The 25,691-nt window shown below is 38.2% G+C and overlaps 1 protein-coding gene across 2 annotated transcripts in view; it reads left to right on the top strand.

Annotated features, from left to right (window-relative positions):
• tesk2 (testis associated actin remodelling kinase 2) overlaps positions 1-24,673 on the top strand; it is a 40,941-nt gene extending 16,268 nt beyond the window's left edge. For both annotated transcript variants that reach the window (XM_088346602.1, XM_088346601.1), the window contains exons 2-13: positions 3,585-3,889; positions 5,427-5,546; positions 8,033-8,154; positions 11,860-11,908; positions 19,293-19,439; positions 19,545-19,630; positions 20,618-20,702; positions 20,767-20,850; positions 20,947-21,033; positions 21,236-21,377; positions 22,557-23,111; positions 23,765-24,673. In XM_088346602.1, the coding sequence (XP_088202728.1) occupies positions 3,767-3,889; positions 5,427-5,546; positions 8,033-8,154; positions 11,860-11,908; positions 19,293-19,439; positions 19,545-19,630; positions 20,618-20,702; positions 20,767-20,850; positions 20,947-21,033; positions 21,236-21,377; positions 22,557-23,111; positions 23,765-24,045 (1,881 nt within the window). In that variant the 5' untranslated portion in view covers positions 3,585-3,766 and the 3' untranslated portion in view covers positions 24,046-24,673. The remainder of the gene's footprint in view (positions 1-3,584; positions 3,890-5,426; positions 5,547-8,032; positions 8,155-11,859; positions 11,909-19,292; positions 19,440-19,544; positions 19,631-20,617; positions 20,703-20,766; positions 20,851-20,946; positions 21,034-21,235; positions 21,378-22,556; positions 23,112-23,764) is intronic.
• Positions 24,674-25,691: the final 1,018 nt, after the last annotated feature.

The following is a 25,691-nucleotide window of genomic DNA, read 5'->3' as shown; positions in this document are numbered from 1 at the left end:
ATAATTGTGAAGGGCTTAGCCAAAATGGCACCATAAAGTAAATCAATCTGCAGATCACAAGCTGCTCATTGGGAAATATGCAGCTGTAAACAAAAATCAAGGAGTTAGTTAAGTTGATGAAATGTGATACAGACTACAATTATTTCATTGGATGGTTAATTACTGGGTATTTGGAGTGACACGGGTAGTTTTGGTAAACTATTTAATATGTTATTTATGCTATAGTTATTGTAATAACTAGGAATATGTTAGTATGCCAGGCAAGTTCTCAGTTGTGCCATGTAGCGTGAGCAAACCTCAGCCTGTTTGTGCCTCATTTTTATTCTTGAATTGCCCGGCATTTGAATTTTAAAATAATTCTATGTTCTTAGTGTTAGATTTTATCAACTACTTCTCCTAGAATGCAATTTATAGTCCAGTGCAAGTAATACAGTGGGACCTCGGTTATCGCGGTTGATGGGGACCAAAACCACCCGCGATAAGTGAAAATCCGCGAAGAAGCGGCGCACCTCAAAAATATAAATAAATAAATTCTATTTTTTTATTTTTTATTTTATTTTTATTATTTTTTTAGACCCGGTTAATGGGGACCAAAACCACCCGCGAAAAGTGAAAATCTGCGAAGTAGCGACGCCCCTTCAAAAATGCTTTTTTATCTATCTATATATATATATATATATATATATATATATATATATATACATAATTTTATTTTATTATTATCTTTTAGACATGCGAAGCTCTGAATCCGCAAACGTGGATCCACGAAGTAGCGACGCCCCTTCAAAAATGCTTAAAATATTTTTGGGAAATAATAATAAAATTATTATTTTTTTTAATTATTATTTTATTTTAGTATTTTTTTTAGACCTGCAAAGCTCTGAACCCGCGAACATGGAACCACGAAGTAGCGACGCCCCTTCAAAAATGCTTAAAAAAAAACCAAACACTTTTTAATAAAAAAATATTTTATTTTATTATTATTTTTTAGGCCCGCGAAGCTCTGAATCCGCGAACGTCGAAGCGCGAAGTAGCGAGGTCCCACTGTATATGCTTTTTTCCCCCTTCTTTCTTGTGCATTTTATGGCCAGAGCAATTTATAATCCAGAAAATACGGTAGTACTTTTGAATAATGTGAACAACATCGCTGAATAGTTGTTGAAGGAAAACCTTCTGTGGAAATTTGTAGGTAGGTGGTTTGGATGAAGATGTATTTGGTGCAGCGTCTGGAAAGTTTGGGGTTAAGGAGCTACTTTTGGGTTGGCGTAATGTTGCTGAATAAAGATTTAGAGTTTGGGTGTTACCGATGTGGGTTAGCGGTTACGGTGACACTTAAATTCATGTATCTTTCCATAGATCAGTTTTAGTACGGCTAAAGATTTAAATCAGGGATGTCCCTTTACAACATTTTTAATTCTGATTCAATGCCGATATTGCAGTTCTTCACTTTTCCAATACAGTACTGATATAATCAGATCTAATATCCCTTGGAATGATACATTCTGGGGGATTTTTTGGAATGTTTTTTTTAAATAATCGTGTATATATATATCTTTTGGCTTTATTATTGTACTGTTCTCAGCTCAGGGATGCTGCTGAAAATGTGAATTTCCCTTAGGGGATGAATAAAGTACCTATCTATCTATCTCTATCTCTATCTCTATCTCTATCTCTATCTATCTATCTATCTGAATTAGACACACTACTTTTTTAAGTTTCATTAACATTCTAATTCTGGTTAACATTGTAACTTTCTATTCTATTCTTGAAAATATTTTTTACATGGTTTAGATAAGGGAGTAAACAACTTTATGGAATGTTAAATAGAGGACAAATGACATTTTTTCTGCCTGCTTTTCTAAGAATAATGTTAATGTTTCACCGTGTATGGGGATGAATAAAGTACCTATCTATCTCTATCTCTATCTCTATCTATCTATCTATCTGAATTAGACACACTACTTTTTTAAGTTTCATTAACATTCTAATTCTGGTTAACATTGTAACTTTCTATTCTATTCTTGAAAATATTTGTTACATGGTTTAGATAAGGGAGTAAACAACTTTATGGAATGTTAAATAGAGGACAAATGACATTTTTTCTGCCTGCTTTTCTAAGAATAATGTTAATGTTTCACCGTGTATGAATTTGACTGATTTTTTCACCAAAATCATAATATCAAGTTTATCTTTTTTCCTTGAATAATAAATAAATATAATATGAGGAGACCTTTTCTATTTTGACAACCTAATGTATGTTGTTTAAGTGTCAACTAAATATAAAGCATTATCTGTCCATCAATATTAATAATATTATTATTATAACCAAAATAGCTATCTCCTTCACAAGCACTGTTGTTTTGATCACGTGGGCTGTGATTGCAACATCCAGGCACTGTTTGATAGAAATCCAGGAGCGAAATCGGGAATGCACGGCCTGTGTAAGAACGCCAATATCTGGGATAAAAGCAAATATGTATTATAAGATATCCAATACTGTTATTGGATTGGGACACTCCTTATTCAAAAGGTAATGCTGTACAATTTTGGTGTCTACAGCCATACATAAATCTGAAAGCAAAGGGTGATAATGAGCAGAATGTGCAAATTGGAAAGACTTTCCCATCACCTCACCATCGATTAGAAATGATCATTTGCTGTTCTTACCATCAGACATAATTGGGTTACAAAATAATCAGAGTGATCAAATGTCAGGACTCAAGACAGTTAACTAGTTTATACTAATGAAATGGTGCACACCATCATTCGAATAATCTATTAAAGAATCCCGGGAGATCTGCGGTTTAGGTCGATGAATTCCAAAGACGCTGAAGTGAGAGAAAGGCGCTTAAGTATTTTACTGAAGGCAATGTCCCTGAGGAGTTGTGGGTCAGGTTGACATCTCTTGAGAGTAAATAATTTGTTTTAGACTGGGTTAGTAATATCATGTCTATTCAGAGTTGGGGTTTTACAAGATGTCTTTTAGGAAAATGTTTTCTTCTTATTGTGTAATATTTAGTTTTTGACATATTTTCACTGTGTTTTTCAATCTACATTTTCTTGTGACTGATGAGTGAAGAGAGCACTTCTGAAAGGTTTGATGCAATCTCTTTCATATTTTTCCACCAGTGAAATAGTCCACGTTAAATTATAGAAGAACGTACTCCCAATGAGTTATATTCTTATCTGACGTTAATGTTCAAGTCTAATTTTCATGAAAGAAATTATTCGCATCTTAAAAAAAGAGAAAGGTTGTGAAGCATTTATGAACAGAGATAAACCTAACCAGAGTTTGCGCCTCTGTTGAAAAAAAAAACTGAACGGCACCAAGGTGCATGTCACCTGAGAGCCATTTTCTTGACTAATCTCTTAACAATCACCTAGTGTTGCAGCCATAATGCTTCTGAGCTTTATTTAGCATTGCTCGTGAGAGCTGCTTTTCTAGTTCACTTTTCTGGGGGAGAAAATTGCAACGATTTAAGGCCCTTCAATCATATGAAAAAAAAACAACTACATTGGAAACTGATTTATCGTCCTTGAATGGATTTTCATCTCATCATTGATAGTTCCTCAATTCTCTCAAGGTCTCCACAGGCCCACTTCTCGACATGTAAGAGCCCCCAATCCTCGTTGGACCCCCCAAGCTGTGAGCGGCCATCGCTGAGCCCACGTCGGCAACCTGACAACAATCGGGCGCTCTTGTCATGTGGGTACAACACAGAAGAAGATTCACGATACCCCGACTGGTGTCTTTGTCATCATCATCATGGACCGGAATAAACGCAACTCAATTGCCGCCTTTCCCACACGACCCGAACGCCTCCCCGAAGACAGAGATTGTGTTGGAGGGGTAGGGGGGTGCGAGATGGGAATGGGACCACCATCACAGGTGGGTTTTTCCGCATACATGAAAAAAAACTTGACATCATATTTAAGATTGAGTTTGAATAGATAAAGTTTGGGTAGCTGGTGATTTTCTTTTAAACCCCTTGGCACTAAGTGTCATCATTACTTCGTGTCGTCATTGTACGATTAAAGTGTCTCTCTCCCAGAGTTAAGATCGGACCTAAAAAAATCCCTCCCAAGGCCAACCAATTAACTTGATTTGGGGAACTGAGCCCAGATTAAACCCAAATTTTAATTATTTTTATTTGTGAGGATTCTGGAGGATTAGGGTGATTTGGGCTGATTTCGGCCAAATTTCATCTTCAGCTCTGGTTGGGCTCGGGTTTAAGATTTTACATCTAATCTCTCTGAATATTCGTTTTATTTATAATCCAACTTTTTTCCCCTAGCATTTAAATGTGTTTTTTTTAAATTACAAAAAAATGCAATATTTTATTATTCACACTTAAACAACTTAAATATTAACGAACATTCAGCTACATCAGTATATTTTTTCTTAGATTTGGTCTACATTTTTTTGATTTCCATATTTGACAAATTTAGCACTTTCAAAATTCCAGCTATTCCAGAGACATATTTGGGCCAACAACTTATAAAAAATATTTTAATATATTTGTTTTCTTCGAATTATTGTTCTCAAAATTAAAGCATCTTTGAAGAAGTTGTACGGAATTTAAACTTTTGTACTTTCTGATGCCATATCCTGGCTTGGATCATCATTGCAGGCTCTGTCAGCTCCTTCATAAAATAAACTATTCCTTTTTTCATCTTTCTTGGGGTCTGGGTTGGTGTTTGGACTATACTTGAAGAAGGTCTCTTCTTACTTTCGCTATTTTCAAGCCACATTAACAAATACAAAGCTTAACCCGCAGTGATGAGCATGACATCACTCTCCAGCACTTTCCCTAGCCCCGATTCTCCTACCTAATGTGTGTTGCCCCAAACAGCTTTGCTAAAAGTAAGATAAAAGCAGATAAGCCCCGTGGAAAATAAGGCATAAGGCCTCTTTGAACTCAGTTGGACATTGTTAGCACATACCTAATAAAGAAAATAATTACTTTTCAACCTTTTGAAGGACACCTCAAATGATGAACCACACCTTTAAATATTATTTACTTCCAGTTTTTATAGTTAAACGAGACCATAATTGTATAACACTTTTCATGCATAAAAGTAAAACTGGAAGTTCTGAAGTAAAAACAAACTCCTTCTTCCTACCCCAAACATTCTCAAAAACATGCTTGATCATACAGACCTCTCACACTGCCAAAAGAACAATGGTCAGAATATAATAAACACATAAAAGGGGACATGGCACAGAGAAACTATGTGAGGTGAAGAACAAATGCATGTGGGGAAAAAAACATTGAATACAACCTCAAAGGTTTTAGATTTTACTTGATGTCAAAAATAGAAGTCTGGAATATATTCAACTAGATATTTCCCCCTATGTTTTCAGAAAATAGGCCGTATTAGACCAAAGCACTTATTGATTGCAAATCTGCAAATTCCTCTCTCAGGTGGGCCGGGTGTGCCCGTCGTCCTACAGGGCCCTCATCAGTGCCTTCTCCTGCCTTACACGCCTTGACGACTTCACTTGCGAGTGGATCGGTTCTGGCTTCTTCTCTGACGTTTACAAGGTGAGCATAAATTTAACGCAGATCACGTTTAATGACGCTCGTTTGTGCCTGGTGGTCTCCTCCGTCCGAGGCTGACGTTTTGAGGTCAAGATGGACGCCAATCACTTAAGAAGCATCACGGGTGGGGGGTTGCTAATGCTAATGCGCTTCTTAGCTGTCACTCTTGAGGATGGCAGTCACGCGAGGAAAATTAAGTTGGCATGTCAATCATCAATTGACCAGCAAAAAGTTTATAGAGTCCAAAATTAAGTGTTTTGACGAGCAGTTTTCTTTTTTTATTGATTCCTCAATGCATTGTAGTTTGACCTATGCCTTTTTTAACCTCTGACGTATACCTTTTTAATAATAAAAAGTAATAATGATACTGAGCGATTACAGCTAATGTGTTATTGATCTTATGATTATAATTTTGAAGATAGTCACTGATAAAGCAAGACGGCAATGTATTGTTTATCTCAAAATAATTACTAAACCTTCAAAAAGATGGAGGAGACAAAGATGTCTTTGCCCTAAGGACATCAGGAAAAAAGTATATGGGAGATCAAATCACAACAAAGCTAGACACCAAAGGGAAAAAAGATGGGGGATGTGAGTGACGTGTGAGGAATAGGGTTGGGGGCGGGAGTCCCTCTGACGCTGACAAGTGGCCATCTGTTCCTCCTGCTGTCCTGTCAAGCCAAGTCCCCCTATCCGTTTTTACCGATACAGCATTTCTACTTGGAATAAAACAAGCAAAATAGCCCTGCATTGCCGGGCATTCTCCTTGGGCGAGGATGTCTTGTTGTAAATAAGTGTCGCTTCCCTAAAAAGAGCAGGAATCACTAATTGCTTGTCTAAAAAGGACACGGTGTAACTAACTCGCGAGCCCAACAACCCCCCTTCTCGGCACTCGTTTTCTTCCGCTTTAACAACTTGTAGAAGTATGGCTTTCCGCTCTGCTGTGAAAGAAGCGCCGCACGGACCGAATAGCTATGGAAAAGAAGACGCCCCATCTCACTAGCTCTCACCACCAATGAGCGACGCCTAGATGCTCACTGGCTTGGTCCTATGGCACACGTTTCAACAAACCACGGCCTCCAATGCCCAGCAATGGCGGGCCACGTTTGATTTATTTGGTATTTTTTAGGGGTGCGTTGACACATAACATAGCATAAAGACACTCCCAGAGCTCTTAAGTACAACTGTGTAAAATTCAAGTAAATTGTTACAAACGCAAACACGCACACACACAGTTTTTTCATTGTGTTTTAGGAATCAAATCTGTGAGTTTTGGCAAAAAATAACACATCAGCTTTAGCATTACATTTTTACTGTAGAATATATTCACTTAAACATGATGAAAAAGAGTTGCAAATCTTTTGTTTTGAATTGAATTAACGAGATTGGAAATTACTCTCTAGGGTCTTTATAACTAGTAAAGACTTAAAGGGACAGTGTGTAATATTTAGTGCCTCCTAGTGGTACAAAAAACATTGACTTGAATGCAAAGCAAAAATTAATGAATTATCATGCCAAGGTTATTTTTTGTTTAAAAAAAAAAAAACATAGGTCGAAAAAATTGTATTTCTTTTACATAGTGGAGTACCTACTTAGAAGCCGCTGCCATGATCGTCTGTCATCTTGCTTCTACGCTGTGCTCCAGGCACGGTTTTTCATTCTCATTAGACAATACAGTGCCATCTAGTGGTCAAATATCACCCACTGGATGTTTAAAGAGAAAAAAGGTAAGACCATCAGGATAAAAGGTAAAAATATATATTAACAATGTAGTGCTAGAGCCTGGCCTAAACTATAATAATAGTGCAGTGTCATTTAATGACTAGTGCATTGTAACAATAGTGCAGTTAAAAGAAGAGCAATGACATTTAGCTGCAACAAAAACCCCAAAATAAGTCACATGGTTCATATTTTCACTTTTTTTTTTTAAATAACTTGTTTTAAATATGAGTTAGCATGTTTGTAAAACCGTACCCAGTGAACTTGATTCAGATCATTTTCTGCTCTCGACATTCCTACACAGTCAACTATGTCCACCTTGTCCTTGTGAATTCGGTCAACAATCTCACTCCTTTTTTTGTTTTGTTCTGACAATGTGTGCTTGCTGTCAGAGCAGCTTGTATGAATTAACTTGCATAATTCAACATTGAGTTCAGTGGGGTAAAAAAGGGAAGTACCAAGCAAAACTGAGTCTTACACAGCACCGTAATTTAACTTTTTGTCAGTCAGTAACTACTTACGTGGGACTTGAGGCCGATGCTTTGTTCCTGCTATTTACGACCGTTGCGTAATGCCGAAATGGTGTGATATGCTTATCGAGTGAGGACTGAGTTACGTGACTATTATCTAACAGCCCGACGGGTGGAAAATAAAATCCCGATCATGCCCAATCACAGAATATTGATCTGTTATTTCGTTCCATGATCCGGCATTTGACCTCGACGAGGCAGTGTTTTTCCAGCAACTGCTAATCGATAATGGCTTTTCAGGTTCGGCACCGGGCATCCGATCAAGTCATGGCGCTCAAGATGAACAAGCTGAGCAGCAACAGAGCCAACATGTTGAGAGAAGTGCAGTTGATGAACCGCCTCTCGCACCCCAACATACTCAGGTACGCCCCTGCCTCATTAATAATGAACACAAAATAGTCCTTATATCATATCATATTCATATCACCGTATTTTGTGAACTATACTCGGCATTTTTTTCATAGTTTGGCCAGGGGTGCGATTCATACTCCTGTGCGACTCATGTGTGAAATTGGTAACACAATATCATTTCACATGTTATTTTCACTCTAAATTGCAAGAGGGCGCCCTAGGCCTGTGTTGATAATTTCAACAGTGCCGGTAATTTATAAAAACAACTGAGAAGGGCTGAACTAAAGAGGCACCAAAAAGAAAATCATATTCTGCCGATTACAAGCTGCAAATAGGGAAATTTGCAGCCAAAAACGGTAATCGAGCAGCAGAAAGAAATTTTGGAGTTAGCGAGAAACTTGTAAGAGACTGGCAAAATGCGACGATGAGTCTGACGAAGGTGACGTGAAAGAGGAAGTGGCACATCATCTCCCTCCCAAGTTTGAGGACTTATTTAGAAGGGAACTAAGGATGAATGTTTCAATGGATTTAGTGATTAAAAGCGAAACTGATAATCAGGTGAACTTGTTAGCATGTTCCATATGCTAGAGTTATCTAAATAAATCTTAAATATATATACACATATATATATATAGCAGCACGGCGGCGCAGTGGTTAGCGCTTGTGCGGCACAGTTCATGTCATGGGAACCTGTCGTGGGTTCAAATCCAGCTCCAGACTTCCTGTGCGGAGTTTGTATGTTCTCCCCGTGCTTGCGTGGGTTTCCTCCGGGCACTCCGGTTTCCTCCCACGTTCCAAAAACATGCATTTCAGGTGAATTGGCCGGTCCAAATTGTCCCTAGGTGTGAATGAGCGAATGAGTTGTCTGTCCCTGTGTGCCCTGCGATTGGCTGGCAACCAGTTCAGGGTGTCCCCTGCCCACTGCCCGGAGATGGCTGGGATGGGCTCCAGCCCCCCCGCGACCCTAATGAGGATAAGCGGTACGGCTGATGAGATGAGATATATATATATATATATATATATATATATATGTTACCAGACATGTCAATCATATACACTTTTTCAGCCTGTTGCTCTCTATTTTATTTTAATTTTAAATTGCCTTTCAAGATGGCATGTATGTTTTTGACGCGGGGTTTTGCCAAATAAATTTCCCCCTAAAAGTCGACTCATACTCGTTGCGACGAATGTATGTTTTTCCTACTTAAATATTAATTTTCTATATATACATATACATATATATTGTGAATTAGGATTAAACCTTTTTTATTCAATAAAGAGACAAATTAATACCTATTAAAACATGTATTTGTTATTTTAAATACAACATTTTTTTTACTTATAATACTGTTAAGAAGGCAAATAAACAAAATGGAGGACTCAGGAATCAAAAAGCATATTTAGAAATAAGTTTAAAAATACTAAATTCATAGAACTATACAGTTTTTAACTACCTATTATTATAATCCTAAATATTTGTGTATTACACACAGCACTTTTTTTCTTACCTGAAAAGAACTTCAAAGATGGGGTGTGCGTTTTACACGAGGTTCCACCGTAATTGTGCAATAATTGAGCAGTCGCTGACAATAATCGTAAAACATTTGATGCAAAGGGAAACAACCCTTTGTTGGATCTGATGATGAATTGGTATTGGGTTTGTAGATTATGTGGTCAATAATGACTTTAATCATGGCCACACATATTCGACGTTTGTCACTCACAATGCTTACTGAGTGGAGCTGAAAAAGTGAAACCAAAATGTATACTGGTTTTTAAATAAAAATAAGGGGTGTGTGTTATACACGAATAGAAAAAGTTAGATCGTAAATAAGATCTTGTTTTTGTGCTGTAAGATTATGTGAAAGTTATTGTATTCTACAATGTATTCTATAAGGGAGCAGCAACTTTCATACCCTGCCGTGGTGGGGTTTTCTCTGCATTCTGGCGTTTGTAGGTGGGGGACCGTGCATATGAAAGTGTTTGTGTGTTATACAATGTGATCCTTGTTGCCTTTGCCTCCTGCAGCATGCATAGGCATGGTGTGTTGTCAGGGAACAATGAAGAGGCTCATTGTTGGACTCCAAACAAGCTGAACTTTTCTTGGGCTGGAGGGAGACCTTTGATAATTGTGTTTATTCACAAGCTGAACACTCAGACAAAACGGACATTATCAAACCATGCAAATATGAGAAAACTGGTCATATAGGATGCAAGAAACATTAATCGGCTCTTAAAATTCAACCTGGATCCAAAAACATTATAAAAGAAGAAACATATTTTTATTCTTTTTTCATATCTGATTAAAAACACGGATGTCTTGGTTGTATACGAATCTAAAACTGAATAGTTGTATTTTAATATATTCTAGTTGAGAAGATTATACAAAATAAGTGAATAGTATATCATAAAATAGCCCTTATTGTCATTTATTACAACCTATTGTACATTGTTTACAACAAGATTAAACGTGTCACTCGCGTATTAACATGTAATAAAAGACTTAAGAAAAAAAATGATAGGATGGATAGGCAATGTAGTGTAGCATGGTAGTGCTTGGAAATTGGACTAAGTTATAAGTGTATCAGAAAATAGTACAATGAGAAATAGTTCAATGGCATCAGCACCAACATTAGGCAAAAATAAGAATGAATCAATCAAATATAAATATTTTTCTAAACATAGGAAAGATTTGTTTGCATTTTTGCGTGCTTGTTTAGGGTGGTGATGGCTCTGGGCAAAAAACTGTCTCTGAGCCTCTTAGTCCTTGTTTTAGTGCAAAGCAGGTCAAAGAGGTGGTGGCCAGGGTGAAATGAGTCTTTAAAAATGTCATCGCCACTGCTGAGGTAGCGCGTGCCAGAAAATTCCTCCAGACTAGGCAGAGCAGCTGATGAGTTTCTGGGCTGTGTTGATGACTCTGTGAGGTTCTCCTGTTTGCTACCGTCCAGGAGAACCTTGTTACAATTGCCCCCACTTAATCAATTGAAGAGATGTTAATAATGCTGTTATTATTCTTAAAGAAAATCTCAAACTGATTGGCAACCGCCCCAAAAAATCACAAAGCCTATTTAGTGTTTGGTTGATTGCACTATCCCAAATTGGGGAAAAAATGGTAAAGACATTTAATAACTAACTTTTAGTTGTATTGATCCCTAAATGATAGAAAATACCTAAAACATGTCTTAACAGTCTTAATACTTGCTAGTTTAATATTAATGTAATTGTAATATGGAGATATCTAGTCGTATTGTAACTATGTTTAGTGTTTATTGGTCGCCATTAGACTTTTTCCAAACTACAATAGCAAGAGCGACTAATAAAGATGTTTTTAAGCTCAGTTATTAGCATGTATGTACACGTTTTCGAGAACAAGGAGGAAATCACCTTGGTAGGCCAGGTGCAGTAAAAAGTGCTGGAACAGCAAACATGCACAAGAGGCTCTTGTCTTGTCTGGTCTTGTCTGCTGCTGGAATCTCCGGAATTTTCTTTTTTTGTTTTTAAGCTTTGGTGTTTTTGTTTTCTCAGGAAAGTTTGACTTTATTTTGTTTATATTATAGAATGGCTATATTCTTTTTTAACACCTGTTTGATATTGAATAAGTGCAACTTAAGAGACCCATTTGGTTTATTGTTCCAGAATGTTAATTACTAACACTATAATAGCATATTTTATTCCATTCCAAATCCTGTGTTCCTTATTTTTCTGTGCTCCTTTAGGTTCAAAGGAGTCTGCGTTCATGAGGGCCAGCTTCATGCCTTGACGGAGGTAAGGGAACACCTTTTTACAGCCAAGCTTTACTGAACAAGTTAAAAGGGTTGTGGACGATATTCTCTTCCCTGGCAGGTAAACATTTGCGGCAAAAATAGACATGTCATGAAATAGCCCACACGATGGGCTCGCGCATGTGTGTGGTCGGACTCGGGTGGCCGCCTCATGCTGTTTTGCTGTTTTGTCATTTGACCCTCAAAGGGCCCCGAGTGCAGGGGGGGTTGGAGTCTCAAATGGAGAATCGAGTCACTCTGTAGCTCATGCATCAATTCCATGAGCGACAATGTTTTCCCTCTTCAAGTCAGGGGTCACCAACCTTTTTGAAGCTAAGAGCTACTTTTTTCTTTCTGATAAGCATTAAGAGATACCAGTTTTATATGTATTTCCTAAATAACAAGTTATCATGATATTAATGTGGTATTTTAAGGTATTTTCAGGTTGTCATTATTATAGGTAGGGTTCAAATAGTCAGCCAACCACTACACCATCATTCCATTTGGAAGTCAGATTTCCTAAAAAGTCACATTGACCCATCATCATTTTCAGAACTTGTTTACAGGCTACTGGGTGTCTTAAGGGGGGCTACCTGCATCGTTGGTGATCCCTGCTCTAAGTATTGTTGCTGTATCATTTCCCAAAGTGATTTTGTTTACTTTTTATTGAGCAGGAATGTTTTCAAGTTGCCTTATTTGCACCATCTCTTTTCTCTCTCTTTTCTCTAAATGTCTGCATATGGAAAATAAATTTTAGACACACATACACGGCAAAACATATGCCACAAAAAATCATCCTGATAAATACAGTGCAAGGACTAATATTTCATATGGCCTAATTAGAGCTTTGAGTTAGTCAAAAAGTGGGAACTTCAATACATGACAATTCTGTTGACAATAGCTGTTTCCCCAAAATTCTCCCATGTTTTTTTTCCTGCAAACCACTACTACTTGGCCATTGACACCACCAGCTGGCGTAGTTGTGTAAACACTTAACAAAAAACTTTACTCCACGTCAATAAAGAGAAAAATACCAAAATCCCGGGAAATGCATTGAAATACACCGGGTTAATGATAGATAAAAGATTATGAAATTCAATGGATGTCTAAATATCTAAATAACATGTATAGCATGTTTCATATTTAGTACGTGTTGGGCTCCCAAATACAATAACATATAAATCACACCACAATGCAAATTTGAATATCTACTTGTTTTCACAACCGGGGGGAAATTTGAGATCCCAAGTGTTTACTTTTCAATGCTCTTTCTTTGATTGAAAATACAAACAACATAAAAATGTACATAATATGTACCTGCATGCCACAAGGGTTTAAAAGTTTAAAGGATAATATTTTCTGTATTAGGTATGTGTTTACAATGTCTAACTGAGTTCAAAGAGCCTTTAAGATGGTTTTTCCCCACTGCGCCTTTCTGCTTTTACCTTACTTTTTTAGCAACGTTGTTCCAGTACATGCAACACGTTAAGTAAACCAAAGAGGGGGAGAGGGAGTTAGTTTGGAGTTATTTTCGTAACGGCAGTATTTTACTAGTGTAGCATAAAAATGGTAAAAGTAAGAAAAGGCCTGTTTCAAATACCGTTCTTACACCAACCCTAACCCCCAAAACATGAAAAAGGAAACGTTATTTTTGAGGCTAAATGCACGCACTTGATGACTGAGCTGACGAAGGTGACTGTGACTGCGATTATGACTTTCAAGCCAGGAGATGGCGACAGAGAGTAACACAAGTTTCACTTTCCGGCAGGATACCTTTAAATAGTTAACAAAGAACTTTTTACATATAAAGGTATATTTGAATATATTTTTTTAATGAAAAATACAGTGTGTATTTAGTGCAGTAAATGGGTCTGCTCGTAATTTATTCATTTAAATGAAACCCATAATTGATTTCTAAAACATAAAAAAAAGGTTTGTCCGATCACATCAACACATATATATATATATATATATATATATATATATATATATATTATGTCTTAAAGCTGGGAATCAATTAAAATAAACAACTAATTGATCTCAGTTTTGAAATAAATTAATCGAGATTAATTTATTGAATCCAGATTTAACAAATGGCAGTATATATGCGTGGAAAAATAAGATTACATGTATTATGCCAAATGATGTAGGCCTATACTAAGTACAGTAAACGTGCATACAGACTGTGTTGACAAAGATAGCTTTCATAACAAAGATATTCAAGTACTGTTGAACTGTAAATTTGCTGAAAAGCTGTTGTAAATATTTCAACAAAAAATGCATACCAATTAAAGGTAAAGTGCATAAAGCTTGTGGTGTCAATAACAAATATTCCATAAACGAAATATTCAAGTTCCTTATGTAAACATCGAAAATACTGGTCTACGAGTGATCCCAAGAGCCAAGAAGAGATCCGCAGGTTCGAGAGCATTCTCCATTCGGGCCCCGGGGCTGTGGAATGCTCTTCCCCCTGAGATTCGATCTGCAACCTCAGTGGAAATGTTTAAATCTAAGCATAAGGGTTGTCTCCGCCCTGCTTTATTCCTGGACCCTGGCTATTTCAGCTGAAAATGAAAATCTCCATTCTGATCCCTGTATATCGCATTCTTTTCGCCAGTATAGTTGTCGGACAGTCCTGAGATTCCTGCCTTTGCAAGTGTTCACATTTGTTTTAATTTAAAATACTTTTTGGAGCAGTATATATTAGCCTTTTGCCTCTGGATTTTGCCGATATTCCCTGTTATTTTGTGACATCTAGCGGTGATTTATTAAATAGATATATTATGATTACAGTATGTTATTTTTGCATTTTCTCTATTCCCTTTAGTAGCATTACTACGGAAAATAATTGTAAAATACTTTTGAAATTTAGTTTTACAATATCAATTTTGTTTTTCCATGGAATATTGTTTTTTGGCTGCGACTTGTTGCGGTTAATACTTCGGCCTGAAGTAATAATTCAAATCTGGACTAACTGCAGGATTTTTTTAAGCTGCTTGCAAACAATGCTTCTCTGTCTTACTGTTAACAGCGCACACTTATACACACTCTACAAAATAAAATCTACAAGATCGATGTGTCAAAACGCATCAAAATATTCTAATATTTGCGGCACAATACAAGAATGCAAAAGGGTTACACAATTTTTGCAGGCATTCAATCAGATTGAACCAATGTCACGCCCGCTGAGTGTCATTTCTTACTCTGAGTTATTTAACAGCATCAGGCTATTGGCCTAAATCCGGGCTCTGATCCATGTTAACCACTTGCGTTCCGTGACGCCTTTGCGTGAGGATTAGAGCGTCTTTGTGGCGGGGTCAGCAAAGTTCTTTCGGATCAAAGACACCCTTCGCTCAGCAAAGAAAGAGAACTTCACTTCTTGTCAAGCTAATCAAAGTGGCGGCACGCCAGCGAGTCTGCTAGGCCTGCGGGAAAGTTGTCTAGTGACCTGGAACTGGTCTGCCAGCTAGTCTTGGGCAATTGATACTTCCTATGTCCAATTGGTTCATCTATCAAATAAACACTGTAGTGCGCTCATGAATGGCACCTACTGCATGAATTAAAGAAACCAGGTATTTTTAAAATGCATTATAGATAGGGGCAGCACGGCGGCGCAGTGGTTAGCGCTTGTGCGGCACAGTTCATGTCATGGGAACCTGTCGTGGGTTCAAATCCAGCTCCAGACTTTCTGTGCGGAGTTTGTATGTTCTCCCCGTGCTTGCGTGGGTTTCCTCCGGGCACTCCGGTTTCCTCCCACATTCCAAAAACATGCATGTCAGGTTGATTGGCCGGTCCAAATTGTCCCTAGGTGTGAATGAGCGAATGAGTTGTCTGTCCCCGTGTGCCCTGCGATTGGCTGGCAACCAGTTCAGGGTGTCCCCTGCCCACTGCCCGAAGATGGCTGGGATGGGCTCCAGCCCCCCCGCGACCCTAATGAGGATAAGCGGTACGGCTAATGAGATGAGATGAGATTATAGATAGATAGATACTTTATTCATCCCTGCAGGGAAATTCACATTTCCAGCAGCATCCCTTCACTGAGAACAATACAATAATAAAGCAAAAGGAATACAATATACAAATACCCAATGTGACGTGCTAATACCCACTGTAGCGTGTTGTATAGAGTATTTAAATAGTGCTACATAAAAGCTTATCACTTGGTTTCCTAATTTATTTGATTATTTGTTTAAAAAAACGTACACAAATGTTTATTTTCCATCCAAATATTTTTGTGGCTATTTTTTTAATTTAAGTAATAAGAATATAATTATTTTCAATACATGTATTTTTATGTACTTCTTTCGCATTTCTTTGATATTCAATTTAAGCGCATTCAAAATAATTATTTTGGAAATACGTTTATTTCCATCACGTATCTATTTTTTTATTCCAGTTCTATTTTAAACATTTTATTTTCAAACTTAGATCTTTTTGAGTTTTCAACAACTTTCCAGACAAAATAAAATAAAATATGACTCCAAACAAACAAAAAACAGACAGGCAAAAGAGTATAACACTTAAGGATATTTTAAAGTCAATTTTATAATATTTTGTGTTATTTTATCTTGTCCTCCTATGTTTATTTCCCTTTCATATTTTTACTAGTTTACTTTTGAATACAAAAAGAATACAAGGTGAGTATGTTCAAGTATATCTGCCAGTATGATCAATCATATTTATATTAATGTTATTCAAATATTTTGTATATTACATAAAGAGAGTTAGTGTGAAAACACTCTTAAGGACAACAATTCTTGTCCCAGATCAGTACAAGCACAAGGTCTGTTGTTCGTCAAGGTTGCCTTCAATGTTTTCTTTTTTTATCATCTGTGCAGCCGGCAATCCTTGCGTGATTATTAGTAGTGAATCACATTCCAATGGAAACACCTACCGTATCTCACAAAAGTGTGTACACCCCTCACATTTGTGTAGAAATTTCCTCATTACATTTAATTGAACAACACTGACGAATCATCAATTCGACACAATGAAGGTTGTAAAGCTTATATAGCACATACATTAATTTTTACCCTCAACTAACTCAAAATATAGCTGTAAGTAGCTAAACCCCTGGTAACAAATGTAAGTGCACCCTTAAGTAAAAGTTCCTGACGTTCAAGAATTTGTGTGGCCAATATGACTTTGCAGAACCACATTAATCTTCCATGGATTTCAACAAAGCCTCACAAATTGCTGCTGGAATGCTCTTCCACTCCTCCATGACAACCTGACTGAGCTGGGGGATATTTAAGATGTTGTGCTTCATCACCTTCCACTTGAGCATGCCCCAAAGATGTTAGATTGGATTTAAATCTGGAGACGTGCTTGGACAGTCTATCCCCTTCACCTTTTACCCCTTTAGAAAAGCCTTGGTCATTTTAGAAGTGTATTTGGGGTCATTGACAGGCTGGAAATTGCCCTATGACCCAGTTTCTGGAGGGAGGATGTCATTCTCTGCTCCAATTTTCACAGTAGCCTACACCCTTGAGTTTGTGTTTCCCTTAATGAAATACACCTCCCCAATTCAAGTTGCACTCATGCAGGCCCAACAATGACATTCCCAACACCATGCTTGAATATAGGCAGGACACAAACATGTTTGCACTCCTTACCTGCTGGCAGCCACACACTCTTCACACCATTGCGCCACATAAATTAATCTTTGTCTCATCACACGAGAGGATATCTTTCCAGTAAGCCATGGCCTTTGTTTACATACTTATTTTCATTGTTTGTTTTTGCTACCATGCAATGTTTTTTCAGTGATGGTCTAATAAACATTATAAGGAAATCTCTGCAGAAATGGGTGGAGTACACTCACCTTTGTGACATACTGTATAAGTCAAAATTCCTTACTGAAATTATGCAAATAAAGCTTGTCTTTTGTGGAAAAAAAACTTTAATAGAACACAACTAGGGAGTGCATACATAATAATCATTGCTAATTAGCATTAGAAAATTAAAGCAGTTTTAGCTTTTTTGCACTAGTTACAAATAAACAATATATACTTACAGTGCCAAGAAAGGTATTTTTCCCCCTTTCTGATTTTCTTAATTCTTTTTTGCTTATTCATCACTCTCAAAGGTTTCAGATGATCTAACTAATTTTGATATCACAAAGGCAACCCAGGGAAATACAAAATTTTGACAGTTTTGAAATGTTGATTCCATTGATTAAGGCGAAAACAATCTAGAACTACGTGGCCCTATGTGAAAAGGTAATAGTGAACCACTGTCAGAGCCATTATCCACAAAAGGAGAAAACTAGGAACAGTGGAAAACCTTCCCAGTAGTGGTTGACGATTTAACATTATTCCAAGAGTGGGACAATGGCTCCTCCAGGAGGTTACAAAAGAACTTGGAAAAACATCCAAGGACCTGCAGACCTCGCTGGCCTCAGTTAAGGTCAGTGTTCTTGACTCCACCATAAAAAAAGACACTGGCCAAAAATGGTATACATTGGATAGTTCCCAGGCAAAAACCACTGGTGTCACAAAAGAACACAAAGACTCATCTCACATTTGTCAAAGATTATCCTCAAGACATTTTGTGTACCGATGGGTCAAAAATTAGAAGGGTTGCAGCCCGTTATATACAACGTAAAACTGGCACAGCATTCGACAAAAAGAACATGATGCCAACAGTAAAGTATGGTGATGGCAATGTGATGGTCAGAAAACGTTTTGCTGCCTCAGGACCTAGACAACTTGCTGTGGTTGACGAAATAACCAACTCTGGTTTTTACCAGAAGGTCCTGAAGGAAAACGTCTATCCATCAGTTCGTGTCTTCAAACTCGAGAACCTTTGGATCATGCATCAGGACAACAACCAGAACACACTAGCAAGTCCACCTAAAAAAAGAAGGTTCTGGAGTGGGCAAGTCAAAGTACGGATTTAAATCCAATTGAGATGCTGAAATGAACAGAACCTCTCCAGATTTGAAATAGTTTTGCAAAGAACAGTGGGCCAAAATTCTTCCACAGAGTTGAGAAAGAGTCATTACCAGTTATCCTGCCAAAGGTGGCCCACTTTGTTATTAGGTTCAGAGGGCAATTACTTTTTCACATAGGGGAAGATGGCTTTCACTTTTTTGTGCCTTAATAGATGGAATCCTTAACCTTAATTCCTTGGGTGGTCTCTGTGTGACGTTAAAATTGGTTTGATGATCTGAAACGTAATGTGAGTGATAAATTTGCAAAAAAAACACAGAAATCAGCAAGGGGACAAATATTGTTTCACGGCACTTTTCTTGAAGTATTTACGTGAACTAGAAAAAAAGCGGTTCATGCCCTTGTGGCATTTTGGGTAGTATTGAATCATTTAATAATGACCACATATACATATATTGTTTCTGATCATTCTTGCTCCATTTTTTGTGCTCACAGTACATCAACGGTGGAAACCTGGAGCAGCTGCTAGACAGCAACAAGCACCTGAGCTGGCCTACCAGAGTGAAGTTGGCCAGTGACCTGGCCGGAGGTCTGGCCTACCTACACGCCAAAGGCATCTTCCATCGAGACCTCACCTCCAAGGTGGGTGACCGGACCATGATGTGGGTTCAAGACGGCTAAAGTCGTCTCCAGCTCTGTGCATAAATATATCATCATTTTGAGGATTTTGTTTTGATCCCTTGCCAGAATTGCTTGATCAAATGCGATGACGGCGGCGGCTACACAGCCGTTGTGGGAGATTTTGGATTGGCTGAGAAGATCCCCGCCAATCTGTACGTACTGCCCCACCGCTTGCACGGTTTAACCAACTGTCACAAGCTGTTATAAGTTGGACACAAAAGCAAATTCTTCCCAACCGCTAGTGCTAAGTGAACAACACTCAGGCCGGCACAACTGAAAAACAGTTAATTTGCTAATCTCTCTTGATCTTGGTAGTAAAAGCCTTGTTAGTCCCACAAAGCAATTTAATTGCTCCTAAAACAAATGTAAGTACAGAGGAAGTAAAGAGCTACTGCTGTATTTTGGTATACATGGGGTCGTATATTCTCAAGATAAGTACTCGTTTCAAAAACATGACATTTTTTTTAAGATCTACAGGTTTAGAAATTTGTCAAAATATTACATAACTTGAAGGAACGGACATGTTTAGGCACCATCTTACTACTATGGAAGCCCAAATGATTATTTTGCCAAGGAAGCTTGTTCTACTTTTAGCACTTAACTGCCACAGTTGAGCCCTGCGTGTTACGGTCCCCAACTCGCGTGATTGGCCATCTTCAAATTTTATTTCAACTGTTTGCTTTTCTAGTCACTCATGCTAGCCACTTGTTTGCAGGCTATGGTTCCCCACTAGCCGCTATTGTTATTGTTAACTGCTCCATGTGAATAAAGCTTGCTTGGTGTTTCAGTGTCACTCGCCTTCCACTGAGTTCATTGATTCAGGTTACCGACGCTTGACAAATTCTGGTGTGCTATTGCATTCCTTTTAACTAGCCTTTTTGTAATTTTTCCCACTAGTTGCTTGAGTTAGTTACTTACATCTGCTCTTACTTACTCCAGGTAGTCACTCCTCTTGGCTGCTCTGGGTGTATCATTCAGGCTTCCATAATGTGTCTTATTTGAATGATCAACGTTTTAGCTACATTTTACGCTTCAGCAACCTCTAGTGGAGAATTATTACATTTAGTCACATTTATGGGCACATTACCATCATTAATATTCTTAAATAGTGATTTTCCAACATGTTTTTTTTTTTGCAGCACGGAAGGTGCAAAACTTTCAGTGGTGGGTTCTCCTTTTTGGATGGCTCCCGAGGTGCTGCGAGATGAACCCTACAATGAGAAGGTTTGGATGCACGGACCGAGGGTGTCTTGTGACAAGACGCACCAAACAATTTTCTCTCTGTCAGGCTGACATCTTCTCCTACGGCATCATATTATGCGAGATTATCGCCAGGATCCAGGCTGACCCTGATTTTCTCCCACGCACTGAGGTGAGAATGGCTCAGTTCAGGATTCTTTAGACTAACATATACAAATGGAGTGACATCTTCTTATTATCACTCAAACTTCTTCACGTCATTTCGCAGAACTTTGGCCTCGATTATCACACCTTCCAACACATGGTTGGCGACTGCCCATCTGACTTCCTTCAGTTGACGTTCAACTGCTGCAATGTGAGTCCACACAACACACTTTACCAATCCTCTCTTCAATTTCTCCCCCAAAAAGGCAATCAGATTATGTCTCTAATCTGAAGACCTAAACTCTTGGGGGGGTCTTTTACCAAAATCTGGATAAGTGACTGCTTGTCTTTATAGATTATTTGTAGTCACAAAAAGACCAAAGAAGATCTTATCTGCTGATTATGTCTTCCAGATGGACCCCATCCTGCGGCCTTCCTTCCCCGACATCATGGTATCCCTGGACGAGATTTTGGCACGCCTCAAATTAGGCGAGGAGGTTGAGCAGTGCCCTCCAGTGGCTAGAGATTGTGACAATAACTTGGCAGCTCTAAAAGGTTTGCCTGTTTCAGTCTGACTAGCCTACTTTAATTTGGTTGAATGTTTTAACAAAAGGAATATATATTTAGCCTCACTTTTGTCATGTTCAAGATGCCCCAAAATTATATACACACTGTAACATGTAATAGCCCCAAAAACCTTTTATCCCTTTGCCAATTTTGATTTTGGAGTAAAAATAGTGCCTACTGGGCTTAGGTTTAAACAAAAAAATATGTTTTGAAAACGTTTTTTTTTTTTTAATTTCTATTTTTAATTTGGCATTCTCCGAAACCAAATCTCAAATAGAAAAAAAGTCCATTCGCTATTTAAAGTCAAAGTGTGTATACTGTATGTTCTTTTGAGACACAATAGTGTTACAATTGGTTTATATACAGTAGCATTTAGAAGATGCTTTTCATTGCAAAGTTTATTGTTTATTCAAATGCTTATTTGCTGTATATGCTGTATTTTATTGTAAAATAATATTAATATTTTGGTGTTAAAATGTCCATATAACTAAGTTTTCTTTTTCTTTTTTATTATGATATTTGTTCGTTTTTATAGTAAGAAAAATAATCCTTCAAAACTACTAAATCTTTTAAGTTTCATTTTCCTCATAATTTTTAACTTATTTTGGTGGGAAAAAAAAATCGAAAAATATTTTTATCATCAAAAATGTTTGGGGAAATTGTTTTTGTCATCCCCACAACCCCAGAAAGGTTAAGCAGTGCTTGAAATGGAAGGATATTTTTCTCGTTAAAACAAATGAATAAAATGAGCAACATTGAAATGATATGGCAGGTTCTCATTTTACAAAAACTATTTTCTTAATAAAGACATATTTATAAAGATAAGATTCTTAATGAGCTAAATTATCTGCCAGTATAGAAAAATATTGCTTATAAAGATTATGAAATATTTTATACATACATTTTTCTCATTTTTCAAAGAATTTGCAATGTTCTGTCATTCTCTAATTTTCAAATTGATTATTTTTTTTGTATTTTTCACATTCTTTTCTTTTCACGTATCTTTGCAACAAACGGCACAACACAAAATGAACAAATAACTCAAAAAAGGGAGGACCGGTTGAAGATAATTCAGATAATTACTGTTTCTTTTATGTGGGCTCTGTGAAAAAAATGCTTTTGCTTTACTTTTAAATAATCTTGATCCTGCTGTGTGTCTAATCAAAGGGGAGAAGATTCAAAGCCTGAAGCGACTCAACCCGCTGATTTTCCCTGATGACAAAATCCCACCCAAATCGCCCCGCCCTCGCCGCAACATCTGGTTGAGTCGCAGCCAGTCGGACATCTTTTCCTGCAAAACAGCCAGAAAGGTCAACGTGCACGATCCTTATTACGAGCCGCCGGCCTCGCAGCGGGCCGGCAAAGCACGCAAGGTCAACCCGTTCACGGCCCGTGAGGACTTATGTGGTGGCAACATTAAGTTCTATGATGTGCCCAGCAAGTCCGTTTTCTCGCTGGTTTTTGATCTCCGTTCACCGCCGGGTAGCGCCTTCGCTGGCCGGTCGCCGCCACCTCACTCCTCGACCTCCACTGCCCCCTCTGCGGCTTTCTATTGGCATCAGCTCCCGGGACGACAGTGTCACTCTTTACCCGTGTCGCCCTTGATGCCTTGCTGGGGGGAGTCGTCTCTCCATGCCACAGCCGGAGCCACCTCAGCTGTCATCAACAGCAACAATGGCCCCATGTCCTGCAACACGCACCCGCTCTCCTCTGCTCCGACCGGTGAGTGATGAAGGAAATATTTAGGGCTTAAACTAACTTTTTTAGTTCATTATTGTGTTGATTTACTTGATAATTAACGCATTGAGTGCCGTTGTTGACTATAAATCTAAACTTTCCATTTAAAATGGACTAGCAGTTTATTCTTACCGTATTTATTAATATAGTCCACACGCGTGTATAACGTGCATCCCTGATTTTTGATTTTTGATCCTGGTTCTCACACGGGCCGTGGGGGTGCTTGTGCCCATCCCAGCTGACTTTAGCAGTGGGCAAAAGGCACCCTCCTGGACTTGATTCTACTCAATCACAGGGAAACTCTACCTGGGGAGGCTGGTGGAATTGCACCCCAAATCCTCTGAACTGCGAGGCAGATGTGAATAGCCGGCTCCACTGTGCCGCTCAAAAATAATCGAATCCATGTAATTTATTGACTACTTAGTTAAATCTTTAGTTCTTATGAAACAAAATTTTTGCGCAAATAAGAAAAAAAATAAAAAATAAATAAACATGTCAAATTGTTTTTTGATTTATTGATCAAATTGAGTACTAGAGTTATAGGCGCCTACTTCAGGGTTTATTCCTCAGACCAGTAGCTATCTAGCAGTGTTGTCAGCACACAGATCGTTAATTTGTTATTGTCTTCATCCCCACAGCTGCCAACTGCCGGTCCGAGTCTAGTCAAACGGCTGGTGAAACGCCACACAAGGTGGTGCTGAGCGGCTGGGCCAGGAAATACTCAGTGGTGGAAATCCCGCCCTACCGCGGACAACGAGCCGAAGATGGGACGGACAGAAGGGACAAGGATTACGATAATGAGGACAATGACGATGTGTTTGGTCAAAACTGCTCTCCAAACATCCCCCTCGTTGAGGCCATGGACTGCTCCAGCATGTTGGAGGACCAACACATGCATGTCATGCCACCCCGGGAGTGAAGGGGGCGACGACATGAACTAAAAAGACTTGACCGACTAAGAGCTTTTCAAATGCGTCCTAAGGCATTTAAACAATTCTTGCTAATATTGTTTATATTTATTGTTAATATTATAGGGTGACTTTGATTGTTCCACTCCACTCCCAAAAAAATATGTTTGTTTTCGCACCAAAACAATTCCTCTGCTAAAATTTAACAACTGGCTGCTTTGTTTCCCTCCAACATGCGCTTTTGATCCATAATTATTTTAGATGTCTTTGGACGTTTATTTTTTTAAACATACTTGATATTCCTTCACATTTTAGTCAACCTGATGCAGTTCCACTCTTTCACCAGCAGTTGATGTCTCTTTTTTAAAAAAAATGTTCTCAAAGCAATTAAGAGATTATTTAGTTTGCCTCCTTAGGAACTAAAATGCACTATTTTGACATCTTTTTCTATGCAAAGAAAAAATCATTTCACACAGTTGCGCAGAATCGAGGATGTGATATTTATGTGTTTGAAAAAAACTCGAGAAATAAGTCTTACCTTTGTATATTTGTATAAAAAAATGTGCTGACTGATTTTGCTTTGAAATAACAAAGCTTTTCCCGGGTTTCATTTCAGTTTCAATAAAAGTCTGACTCGGATTTCAAGTGTTTTGATGCATTGGGGGAAACGTAATGCTTTTTCCTGTCTTCAATACTTATTGTTTTAAGTTTGTTCATAGTCCCCACTGATTTTCTTTGAAATGACATTTTTTTGTTTTGACTGCAGCATCAACAGAAAACTGGCAGGGACTCAACATCGATGTTGTGCAAGCATCTCGAAACGGCAGCAGAAAGGAAGCTGCGAAGTAGAAGCGGACGCTGCGAAGTAGCAGCGGCGGCCTCCATGTCTCTCGGCCAATCAGAGTAGCTTGTGGCCGATGCGATGTTCAGGAAGTGAGCAGAAGGGAAGTTTGGTGGTTCTCTTGCGTCACTTGTGCTTGCAGATGCAGAGCGGAGGTAAGACGGCAATTTTGTGGAACTTTCTTTTACCAGAACTTCAACCATGTGTCGGTTCTTAGGACCCAGACTAAAGTGAGCAGGTGTTGGGACTTTACATAGAGCTAGAGATATAAGTTTGACCTTTTTTAAAAAAAATCTAATTTCAGTTGCTTGTGCTGAGGCTTTTGTCAAATTTTCCGAAAGGGGCTTAATCAGATCAAGTACTTGGTCTTCAGATTTGATCAGGGACTAGTTAAGATCGGGGCTAGTTTTGTGGACTAAAGTCGACGAAGAGAGTCACGGGTGTGGCATTTTGAAAATAAATCAAGTGCATCAGTTTTAAGAGGGGGAAGTGGTAAACCGCATGTGCACAATGACGGATCCTCGTGAGTTTTTAGAGCTTGGGCCTCATTAAAGGAATGACAATTTCTGATGACCTCTTGTCATTTTAACCCCGTTAATTTTTTACATTCATCACTAGGGTTGCTCTATGACTATTTTTTCCTATTGATAATTAATATCCTGCTTCTCCAGACCGATGTTTTATACCTTGTCCATATGTATATGTATATATATTCTTACATTCTATACCAGGGGTGGGCAATTTTTTTGAGTCGTAGGACGCATTGGGTGTGATATGACCTGGAGGAAAAAAATATTTCATCAACTCTATTGGTCT

This window comes from Urocampus carinirostris, chromosome 1, assembly GCF_059441175.1.
Source record: "Urocampus carinirostris isolate Australia breed hairy pipefish chromosome 1, RoL_Ucar_1.0, whole genome shotgun sequence".
Classification (NCBI taxonomy): Eukaryota; Metazoa; Chordata; class Actinopteri; order Syngnathiformes; family Syngnathidae; genus Urocampus; species Urocampus carinirostris.
The sequence above is the reverse complement of the archived record's forward strand: the minus strand, read 5'-3'. Positions and strand labels throughout refer to the sequence as shown.